The sequence below is a fragment of the Arachis stenosperma genome, chromosome 1 (assembly GCF_014773155.1).
Source record: "Arachis stenosperma cultivar V10309 chromosome 1, arast.V10309.gnm1.PFL2, whole genome shotgun sequence".
Lineage (NCBI taxonomy): Eukaryota > Viridiplantae > Streptophyta > Magnoliopsida > Fabales > Fabaceae > Arachis > Arachis stenosperma.
The window spans coordinates 129,679,267-129,691,720 of NC_080377.1; the positions used below are offsets into that span (position 1 = coordinate 129,679,267).

Sequence of the window (12,454 nt, forward strand, 5' to 3'; positions counted from 1 at the left end):
AGTTCAAAATGATATTCAAGTCAACCAACACATACATAAAATGACACAAGAAGTACAATGACAATATTTTATTTCTAGTTACACCAGGAATAGGACAACAGTTACAGTCGAATTCGCTTGATATACATCGGAATGCCAGCCACATACACCTCTAGTATTTTTTAGATTAAATGACATAATATGAGTTCAAAATGAATTTAAGTCAACCAAACATGCATAAAATGACACTAGAAGCACAAGGACAATATTCTGTTTCTAATTACACTAGGGATAGGACAATAGTACTAGTTATACTTGAATTCACTTGATATACACCTAAATACCAATCATATACACCTATATTATTTTTTAAATTACATGACATAATATGAGTTCAAAATGATATTCAAGTCAACCAAACATGCATAAAATGATACAAGAAGTACAAGGAAATATTTAAGAACAACAGCACCAGTTACTGTCGAATATGCATAAAATGACACAAGAAGTACAAGGACCATAGTTATCAGAACCGAACCGATGATCGAACCGGTAAGGTTACTGGGTCACTGGGTCACTGGTTCAACCGGTGGGTCACTGGTTGAACCGGTCAACCCGGTATATATATTTATTTTATTATATTATTATTATAGGTAAAAACTCACATACAGTTGTTTTTATGTGAAGTTGATATTTAAAAACCGTTAGATGATTTGACAAGTTTGACTAAATATCATCTAAGAAATTTTAACTATCAACTTCATATGAAGACAACTCTGCATGTGAGTCTTTACCTATTATTATATATTAAAAATATTTAATAAAAAATAATATTAATAGATATCATATAATCATGAAAAGAAAAAATAAATTATGATTAATAAATTTTGTTTGTTTATATTTTTAATTTGTATATATTTAATAAAATATATAGTTAAATAAAATATAATTAATTTAAAAATGAGTGGCTTTAAAATTAAAATAAATTGAATATAAATAAAATAAAAACTTGATATATGTATTATAATATGTATATAAAATTAACAAGAATTCTGTCAGCTTGGTGGTATAAACTTCCTCCTAACATCCTTAAGTGGAGGAGTTCGAACCTTGTGCTAGACATTTTGGAAAATTTTCCAAAAATTCACAAGGCTTGACACTTGGCAGCACTGGAGACATATGGAACCGGTTCGGTTCGGTCCGGTTTTCACCGAATTTGACCGGTTTTTACCGGTTCATATCGGATTTGACCGGGTCAATGTCTTAAGCGGTTCGAAAGCTGGACCGGACCGGTATTAGGTCTAGTTCACCGGTTGAACCGGCCGATCCGGTCCGATTTTGATAACTATGACAAGGACAATATTTAAGAACAACAACACCAGTTACAGTCGAATTTACTTGAAATATAGTGAAAATTTCTATTTATAAAAACTTAGTTCCAAACATGCAAATATGCACAAAAACACATGAAAATATATGTTAAACTATACGCGAAACAGTACGTAAAACGGTTATCACCAATTGAACATAATGACAAGAACACATAATAAATAGAAATACGACTATATAGTATTTTGCGTTCGAAATGAGAAAGAGAAAAGTGAAAAAATTGGATGATTAGTGAAACAGTACCTTAAATATTCTTTCTTCTTTTGTTTCTATGTTTTTTTATGGAGATTTTGAAGTTTTCTTGTTGATTTCTTTGAGTTTTTGCTATAATTTTAACAGTTTCTTGAGAGATTTAAAGCGTCGTTTGAATTTTCAGGGTTGAGATTTTGATCGAGAAAGAAAAAGAAACGTCTTTCATAATCTGAATATGCTATTAAAATAGTTGAGTGAACGCATATTTACATACACACTAATGTAAGAGTTGTTTTTGTTGAGATTGACCCAATTTATATAACTTGTAAATAAAAAATGCTTGCATGTAGCTTGTTTTGAAAAATTCTCCAATCTCTGTTCATTGATTATAATAATAAATATATACATATTTTAATGATTGTGTTACTAATTTTAAAAAAATATTCTTATTTTGATTGAGTAATAAATTGTGTATAAAATATTTTTAAAATAAAAACGTTTTTACAATTTGTACTCGTTTTTAAAATCATTAAATCATATAAGTAATTACTAAAAAAATAATTTATGTTGGCCGTTTAAATGAAATATATAATTATAATGATAATTGTGATTTAAAATTTTTTCCTATTCATCAGTAATTATCATATAACATTTCTTTAAATGAGCATTATTTCGCTAGTGAAAATTCTATGTGCTTTAAAAGTTAAATTAACATTTTTTATTGTTCACAAACTCATAAGTTTGATAACCTTTTTAACTTACTTGTGTGATTAGGAAAAAAAAATTAAAATACAATTCAATTCGCTTATAATATTTTTTAGCCGTATAAGGGAGCTGAAAACTGTTGGGAATAATACACCATTTTTCCTTGAAAAAATACCTTTTACAGAGAAATAAAATAGACACAATCACAACACAAGAATTTAACGTGGAACTCCAATTACTGGAGAAAAAACTACGGCCGTTGCCAAATGACAACTAGAGAATATCACTATGTGAAAATTGTTACAACACATAGACTTCTTTCTCTCTAACACCGGCTCCCCAGTACACCCATACTCTCAAAACAAATATTTAACTACATCTCACAATACTCTCTAATTAAAAGGTATAGAGGAAAAGAAAAGTCAGATACAAGTTTTAAGTGTTTCCGACTGATGCAAAAAATATGGAGAACTTAGCCTCATATTTATAGCCTAGGCCACCCACTCCATTTGCTATCCTAAGCAATGTGGAACTAATTCAACCAAATCCTAACAATCTCCACCTTGATTGAAATAGTCACACATCTTCAGCTTCCATAGTCAACACCGACAATTCTTTGCTGCCATTGTCTATACCGACAATCATAGTTCAGAGAACTATCATACTCCACCATGAAAGTATACTCACTTGGAATTAGACCACTTCAAGCATTTCACCTTGGTACAGATCGAAACCTTGCTGAAAATTCATGGTGCAACTTTCAAATTGGCTTTTCCTAAATGTTCTTCAGTCATCGACATAACTCCGCCACACACCTTGCATCTCAACGCCAACCAATGTCCGTGTGCAATTGTGGACCCGATTGCCACAACTTATCCTTATCCATGGCAATACGGTAATACCATGAGGATACTTCTTGTCTTCTACGCCTTGTGCAAACCTGATTGTATCAACACATCCTTGACTTGTATTTGCCACAAGCCAAAATTGATTCTTCCATCAAATTTTTCTATTTCAAGCTTCACAGCACTTGAATATACTGACATTGTTGCAAACATATACTGGAATAGTATAACTCAAATGTAGACCGTGCACTAGGAAGGTCCCCAGGAAAGAGAGGTGTGTCACAATGGACACACTTAAATACCAGGTCTTTCTTTAGCCAGAACCTTTCCAAACTGCACTCTCACAGTGTCACACTGCCTTCCAGCAACAACAACAACAGCAACCAAAGATCAACCTCAAGCTACAGGATAAATTTTTTTTCTGATGTGGAAGGTCAGACTAGGCTGCAACCACAGAGTATACTAAGAATAAATCCCACCGAACCGGAGCTTTGATACCACTTGTTGGGAATAATACACCATTTTTTCTTGATAAAATACCTTTCACAGAGAAATAAAATAGACACAATCACCACACAAGAATTTAACGTGGAAACTCCAATTACTGGAGAAAAAACCACGGCCGTTGCCAAATGACAACCAGAGAATATCACTATATGAAAATTATTACAACACATAGACTTCTTTCTCTCTAACACCAGCACCCCAGTACACCCATACTCTCAAAGCAAATATTTAACTATATCTCACAACACTCTCTAATCAAAAGGTATAGAGGAAAAGAAAAGTCAGATACAAACTTTAAGTGTTTCCGACTGGTGCAAAAAATATGGACAACTTAGCCTCATATTTATAGCCTAGGCTACCCACTCCATTTGCTATCCTAAGCAATGTGGGACTAATTCAACCAAATCCTAACAAAAACTTGTATCATATTTGATTTATTTCAACTTAAAACTTGTATCATATTTGATTTATTTCAACTCCTGTCTTTATTTCTTATTTAATTGTGTGATATTTGATTTATTTCATTTTTCTTGTTTTAATATTGCAAAAACTTATTAAAATTGTTCATCCTTATCAATTCACCCCTTCTTAAATATTTTGCACTTATTGAGTATTAGATTTTAGATTTATTTCATTTTTTTTAACTTTTATACCTAACATTTATATGATTAATAAAAAATTTCAAATAAAAAATTAGATATTTAATTTTATTTAACTTTTTCTTAATTACTTTGAACTTTTTATCAATTATAGGAAAAATTATTCTCCACATCCAAACAATTTTAGCATCCAAATTTATCCAAGTAATTTAGAGTCACGCGCTTCTTTTTTTCGTCTTCCTTCTTCTTTTTTTTCTTCTTTTTTTTTTATTATTTTTCACTTTCGTTATTGTCGTCACCACCACCGTCTCCTCCTCCTCTTCCTCCTATTTTTTCTTCTTTTCTCATTTTTTGTTCATGATTCAATTTTTATTTGTATGCTTGTTTTTTAATTGAATTTGTGTGCAATCATTAACTAATTTCGGTTCATCCTAGATTTAAATAAGGTGCACTTGATTTGTACTTGTTTTAAAACGAATTTATATTTTGAATTTAATTTTTGGTTCATTTATGAGTGAATTATTTTGTTATAATTCTTCTTGTTTCACTATCTTAAGATGAATAAAATCAAGAAAAATCAAACAAAAAAGAAGAAACAATAAGAAAAAATTCCTCAAAACTTCTCATCATGTTTTTCTTTTTCTTGTTTTGTTCATTTAAACAAACAAAGAAGAAGAAGCACATAATGCTGCAAAATCACTTGATGGATTTGGATGTGTTTTTTTGTTCATAATTCAATTTTGTTTGTGTTTATTTTCGAATTAAGTTTGTGTGTCGCAATCATTAAGTAATTTCGATTTATTCTAGATTTAAATAAGGTGCATTTGGTTTAGGCTTGTTTTGAAATGAGTTTACATTATGAATTTAATTTTAGATTTATTTTAAATATAATTTTGGTTCATTTTAAATATAATTTCGGTTTATTTCTGAGTGAATTATTTTATTATGATTCTTCTTGTTTCACTATCTTAAGAGAAATAAAACCAAGAAAAAAAAGAAGAAAAATCAAACAAAAAAGAAGAAAAAATTTCTCAAAATTTCTCATCATGTTCTTCTTTTCTTGTCTTATTCATCTAATCAAATAAAGAAGAAGAAACACATAATGCTGCAAAGTCACTTTATGGATTTGGATGTATTTTTGTTCATGATTTAATTTTGTTTGTGTGTTTGTTTTCGAATTAAGTTTGTGTGTCGCAATCATTAAGTAATTTCAATTCATTCTAAATTTAAATAAGGTACATTTAGTCTGTACTTATTTTGAAACGAATTTATATTCTGAATTTAATTTTCGATTAATTTTGAATATAATTTCGGTTCATTCTAAATATAATTTTTGTTTCATTTATATTCTGCACAATTCAAAACTCTTCCTCCTCACCTTTTATTGCTTCTTCACTAGGGAGAGGAAGAAAAGAAAAAAAATACAGCAACATCAACAACAAAAGAATGACGATAAGGAGAAAACACGTGAAGAAGAAGGAACGCAAAAAAAGAAAGAGGAGAATAGTAGGATGAAGAACACGAAGAAGGCGAAGAAGAAAACGCTCTGTGCGTAAATGTACGTGAGAAAAAGAAGAAGAATGAGCTAGCGTGAGAAGAAGAAGAATATGCGCGTGTAATCATACTCTTTTAATGATAGTGATTTTTGTCGGTGTCGGACCTACTTGAATGAATTTGAATAAAAAATACTTAGATGTGTAAGAACTTTATTATAGAAAATATCATTCACAATGTACTATATTAGCTATAATTTTCAACTATAAATATTTTTCACCTTCAATAATGATTAATACTAAAGTAATAACAATTTAACTATTTAAAAATAAAATCATAATTCATTATTCTAAAATAAAGTCAAATTATCCCAAAAAAATTTATTATCTTTATAATAAATATTTAACTAGTAATTAAATGCTAAATAAATAAAATTATGTATTCAAATACTACTTAAAATATTAATTTTGTGTTTTCATAGGTAGATATATATTATAATTTTAATTTTTTATTATTATTATTTACATAAATTTCCTTTATTGTAAATTTTATTTTTATTACAATAACATAAATTTAATATTTGTTAGGTGTAACAAAAAAGATGTGTCATGCATATTTTACTGAAAAGTATTAAAATTAAATTTTTTAATTTTAAGAATAAAAATTAATATTTTTCGATAATCTTTCAAGTAAAACAACATTTTTTTAAGGAAAAAATTCTTCGAATTAACTACATAATATACAAGGTCAAGATAACTTGATTTTAGTCACTTTTTTATTTTTAATATTGGGGGAGAAGTGGTGTATTACAACGATATGGGACTTCATGGTGCATAACCAGAGTGTGACGGCCAGATCGATGAAATCGGACGGTCCGTTTTGAGGAGCTGTAATCGGATGGTCCGATTTTAGGCTGGGAAGGTACGCAAATCGGACCGTCCGATTTGCGCCCCCAGCCACGTGTCGCGCATGCACGTTGGTCCATCAAAGATGATCAAATCCCAACCACCCGAGCTCCCTTAAGCCAGTTTCACTTTCCCTTTCCCTTTCCCATTTCACTTTCACTTTGTTCCAATTCTCTTCTCCCATATACCCCACCCCCAAGCCACGGTAGTTCACTCCATTGTTAAAGGTTTGAGCTGGAAAAAATTGGACCACACAGAAAGTATGCCTAAAAGAAGAAAAGTAAAAGATGTGAATCGTCCAGAACTCCATATTGCTAATTATCTTGATCATCCTAATTATGTAAGTTTTTAATCCAAAATTTTTTATTTTAATTAAAATAATAATTATAATGTTAGAGATTAGTAATAGTTTATTGTAATGATAATGTTAGGAATTAGTGGAGTAATAATATTTAGGTATTTGAGTTCAATTAAAATAATATTAGAGATTATTGGGTATTAATATTATTCAGATATTACATTATAATAATAAATTAATTATTGTTATTAATAGAATAATTGCAATAATAATATTGTTAATAATAATACGGTTATTATAAAATTTTGGATGTATGATAAATAAATAGAATAAGTAATATTAATATTAATTGTTATAACGCTTATTGTAATAATAATAATTATTACTGCTAGTAGCGTTTAATTTAACTATCAGTAGAATAGAATACATTATATGTAGTGCTAATGTGCTGTACGTGTGAATATAAATAAGTTAAGTAGTTTTAATTGTTAGTAATAAATAATTTTTTTGTAGTTACTTAATATTGTATTAGTAGTCGTTCGTAAATAAATATTATGAATTAAAAATTGTTGAATTAATTATTTATGTTATAAGTTTAATATAAATAATTAATGAAGGGTTACTGATTGATTTATTATTGTATGTTTGCTTGCTCTTAGAATAGAATAAAATAGAGTAGTTAGTTATTTGAGTATTAGTAGATAATATAATAGTTATTTGTATAAAGTAAGTATTGTATTGTATTGTTATTATTAATATATTTATTGATTCTTATGTGTGGCTGATTATTTGATAATGAAAATTCGATTCTTTTAAGTTTAATTTGTTAATTTATTAATATTATTGTTTTTGTTTAGGGATCTAGAATGTTGCAATGTGACCACTACATGCCGCCGGATCGGTACAATCTAATAGCGGAGGGATTTTTACGAGACACTGGCTTTTATTATGTTTCACAGATTGGAGTTGTCCAATGTCAGGCGGCATTGGTTAATGCTCTGATTGAGAGATAGCGCCCCGAGACTCATAGCTTCCATTTTTCGGTTGGTGAGTGTGCTGTGACACTGGAGGATGTGGCATTAATTTATGGTCTTCCGACGAATGGTTTGCCAGTTACGGGACCGACACTGAGTAGTTATGAGGCGTTAGAGGCTGAATGCTTGGATCAGTTTAGTGTTGCACCTAGGCAGGCAGACTGTAGGGGAAGTTTCATCAAGTTGACGTGGTTTCGAGCATTGAAGGATCGGTTAGTGTTGGTTGATGATATCCAGATTCAGAGGTACGTGAAGTGCCACATAATGTTATTGTTTGGAACCGTTATGTTTGGAGATAAGTTTGGAGCAGGGGTGCACTGGAAGTTTCTCCCATTACTCCGTAACTTTGCCGGGATAATACAGTTCAGTTGGGGTTCGGCATGCCTGGCACACCTGTACAGAGCTTTGTGTAGGGCAACTCGTGTTGACTGTAAGGAGATTGATGGTCCGCTGACACTCTTGCTTGCCTGGGCTTGGATCCGCCTACCATTCCTTGCGCCAATTCCTAGCAATCCTCGAATCTTTCTGATTGCAAACAGGTAAACTTAATTACTAAACACTTTATAATAATGTATCTTAAATTTAGTTGATAAATGTATATTAACGAATTGCATGATGTTAGGTGGCATAACTGGAAACGTGTGAATTGGCCTTACAGATTGAGGAAACTTGAGCACCTTAGGGGAAACCTGGATGCTCTGCAAGAAGGACAGGTCTGTTGTAATAAATACGTAGTTTGATTATTTGAGTTGTATATTGATTATTTGAGTAATCCTCGGTTACTTGCATAATGTGTGCATTTTGATTATTTGAGTTGTATATTGATTATTTGAGTTGATTAGTTGACTTGGTTATTCGTTTAGCTGTATTATTATTCTGTGTGTAATCCTATGATTACTTGCATAATGTGTGCAGTTTGTTTGGGAGCCTTATGCAATTGGAAGGACCGATCCGGAAGTGATTCCTGCTGACATCCGTCAGCATTCTGCTATTTGGAGTGCCACAGTTCCACTTATATCTTTTGAATGTGTTGAGTGGCATGCATCTGATAGACTGAGGAGGCAGTTTGGCTTGACTCAGGGTATTCCTGATCAGGAGCGAGACCTAGGTGAAGCACACGGCGAAGTTCTGACAGGTCCGAAGAATCAAGATTGGTCTGGAACCCACTCATCCTGGGTTATGCAGTGGACGAACCGGTATAGTCTAGTTCTTGTTGATGACACGGTGCCCTCACAACATCAGGCAGATATCTACTTGCATTGGTACCGAGGTGCATTTGGTGACCACTTGCAGCTGTCACAGATGGAACCGCAAGATAATCAGCCTGGTGATCCTATGCATAACCAGGAGAACCAAGACCCACAATCACCGCAACCACCATTGCCACCGCAACCACCATTGCCACCGCAACCACCACCGCCCCCCTCACAAACACAGGCAGAACAAGAGCCTGACCAGTTCACTCCATACATTTCTGCCACGCATTCTGCGGATTACCTGACTCCACCAGTATATCAGCAGTACTGGAGTGTCCCGCACCAAGAATCTAGTGATACAATATATAAAATACTCAAAGTCATACAATATATAAAATACTCAAAGTCATACACTAAATCGAGTAACCGCTAAGGCCGGAGCTCTATTGCGTTGTATCACCCGGATTAGTTGGACCACCACGTTGACGACATCTACTACGGCTGTGGCCCTCGGCCCCGCATTGCTTACATCGCCTAGGACCACGCAACATCCGAGTGTCCATCTCATTCAAGAACCGGGACATCCTTGGCCGACCTTTGGATACCCGTCTTAGGAATGGATTACCTACGAATCGAGGTCCATGATAAACTGGCCATGTTGTCGGATTCCCGAGTGGCCTAAACCTAACCCTGTACACTCGTCGAATCTGGTCCATCTTGTAGACATCATGTACATACAGTTGCCAATCAAGACGTTGGTTTGCACAACAAGCAAACACATGTCGACACGGAAGCCGGTCAACTTGGAACTCACCACAGTCACACCTTTGTTGACGGAGGTCCACTGTATACTGCACACCATACTGGGTGCATTTAGCATAGAATGTCGTCGGTTCTGACTCATGCACCCGATAATCCACACATCTGCGGATTGTATAATCTTTCATCACCTTAATTACTGCCTCCCTAGAACTGAATTCCATCCCCACAGTAAATTCACCATCCGGCATAAGGGGGAGCTCTGCTGCAATAACATCACAAATTTTAGAGTAGTCAGAACTAATAATGTAAGAAACTAATAAGCACAGAACAATGGAAAACGTACTTTTCAAAACCGAACCGGTTATCGAACCGGCTGGTCCGGTCCAACCGACCGGTCCGGTCGAACCGTCAACTCATACACTAATACCCTTCTTATTTGGACCGGCCGATCCGGTCTAGATGGCCGGTCCAGTCAAATCGGTCATTTTGGTCGACCAACCTGGTCCGGTTGAACCGGCCGGTCCGGTCGAACCGTCAACTCCCGTCCTAATGCCCTGCTTATTTGGACCGACCGGTCCGGTATAGATGGCCGGTCCAGTCAAATCGGTCATTTTCGTATACCAAATTGGTCCGGTTGAACCGGCCAGTCTGGTCTGGTCGAACCGGCCGGTCCGGTCTGGGCGAACAGGCCGGTCCGATCGAACCAACGGACCCTGTCCAAGTGTCTGCCACGGTAGTACCGGCCGAGCCAGTTTGATTCAATCACCAATTTGACTATATTAAACGATAAACAATTACTAATTACATGCTATATTTTGCCTATTTACCCTTGTCTTAAGTATTTGTCCTAAACAAATAACACATGCACAAATCATACTATCACAAATCTTAACTTAAATTAACGGCGCACCTGCATTTAAATATTGAGGATACTCCGGTGCATGCATGGCATCCAAATCCAACGACCGCATGAAACTCGGCTCCACAAACGGCTGCTGATTTGCTAGTGCATTTGCCACGTCCGCTACATCTGCCAACATAGCCTCGTCATCTTGATCTTCGTTTCCACCCGGATCAACGACCTCGTAGTTACTTTCGAAGTCTTCTTCACTATCACTGTTGTAATCTTCCAATTCAATATCTCGGTCCGCTGCAGATTGCTCGAACTCGATATACAATTCGATAAACGTCATTCGCGACCGACTTTCAAGATACACTGAAAACATTTCTTGCATGCTCGCCTCGTCGGTCACGTATTTCGTTTAAATTGCACGAACCCACCAAAGACAGATATAGGATATCTGTACAGAATACACGACACTCTCCTAGATATTTCAAAATCCATCTTCTCACATATGATCCCTTTTAATTCTTCAAATGACAGTGTGAATGGAATAACAATATCTAACGGATTATCACACACAAATTTCACTCCTTCTGATGTTTGTAATAAAATATGGCCATCATAATATACTTTTAACCTTACTCTATCATCCATGATAATAGAGAAGAAGAGATCTACAAATAGAGAAGAAAAGATCTGCAAAGAGGAGATGTAGAGAGTTGTAGCAACGAAGAAGAAGAATGAAATGAGCTGCTTAAATTCGGTGGGTGCATCTATATATATAACCACACCCAAATCGGACCATCCGACCGGATGTATGCCCATTCGAATTTTTAAGAACAAAAAAATCGGACGGTCCGATTACCAGAAAGCCCGCCCAAAAAATTTTCCTTACCCAAAATCGGTAGGTCCGATTTGGTGATAAAAAATTTTGAAAATAGGCCCTCAAATCGGTTGGTCCGATTTCCTTGGGCAAAAAAAATCAACACTCATCCGCATGCTACAAATCGTATGGTCCTACTTCCATGCATGCACCATCAGCGCCCACAAATCGGACGGTCCGATTTGTGACCCTCACCCCTGCAAAAAATCGGACCGTCCGATTTCTCTCCGTCAGCTGACCGCCGTCACAGACTTGTTAAACACCACTAACCTCCATAAACGGGCGTTACACCACACCGTACATCATATCCGAAAAAATTAGCCGATTTTAGTACCAGAAGTTCAATTCAATGTTTTTCATGGACTTACAGTAGCATTTTTTATTCTTGGCTATATTCAAATTTTATTATTATTATCCCACCATTTCCATGAAAAAGGAAATAAAAAAACTGATTCTCATTGTACACATTTATCAAGAAACGTCCAAGCTCATTATTCATTGTCAAGCTCTCTTTCCGGACCTCTCTGTTACACTTCATACCACGTGTCATTATATTAGTGATAAATATTTATATATATTTATATATCTCATATCTGTATAGATTTAGTTTTTTATTGTATAATTCTCTAACAATAAATATAATAATATTAAGAAGATAAAAAAAACTAAAATTTATTTTATTTAATATTTTCAATAAATTATAACTATTTTTTATTAATTTTTTTTTACTTACTAAATATTTGTGCAATAAATATGAGATGAAAGTGAGACCCAAAATTATTGTCCTTTTTCCCCATGAGTGGCAGTAATCTGACTGGCTGC

The 12,454-nt window shown here is 34.1% G+C and overlaps 1 protein-coding gene across 1 annotated transcript; it reads left to right on the top strand.

Annotated features, from left to right (window-relative positions):
- The first annotated feature begins 519 nt into the window (after positions 1–519).
- On the top strand, positions 520–9,576 carry LOC130934800 (serine/threonine-protein phosphatase 7 long form homolog). The gene is made up of 5 exons (XM_057864336.1): positions 520–597; positions 7,771–7,902; positions 7,984–8,486; positions 8,570–8,660; positions 8,863–9,576. The coding sequence occupies exons 1-5, from the start codon at positions 520–522 to the stop codon at positions 9,574–9,576; spliced, it is 1,518 nt and encodes a 505-aa protein (XP_057720319.1).
- Positions 9,577–12,454: the final 2,878 nt, after the last annotated feature.

Bases quoted from the DNA above. Each gene is read 5' to 3' on its own strand.
- LOC130934800 (XM_057864336.1), top strand. From the start codon at position 520: ATGATCGAACCGGTAAGGTTACTGGGTCACTGGGTCACTGGTTCAACC. The intron at 598-7,770 runs GTATATATATTT...GTTTTTGTTTAG, and splicing joins TGGTTGAACCGGTCAACCCG to GGATCTAGAATGTTGCAATG. The intron at 8,487-8,569 runs GTAAACTTAATT...GCATGATGTTAG, and splicing joins ATCTTTCTGATTGCAAACAG to GTGGCATAACTGGAAACGTG.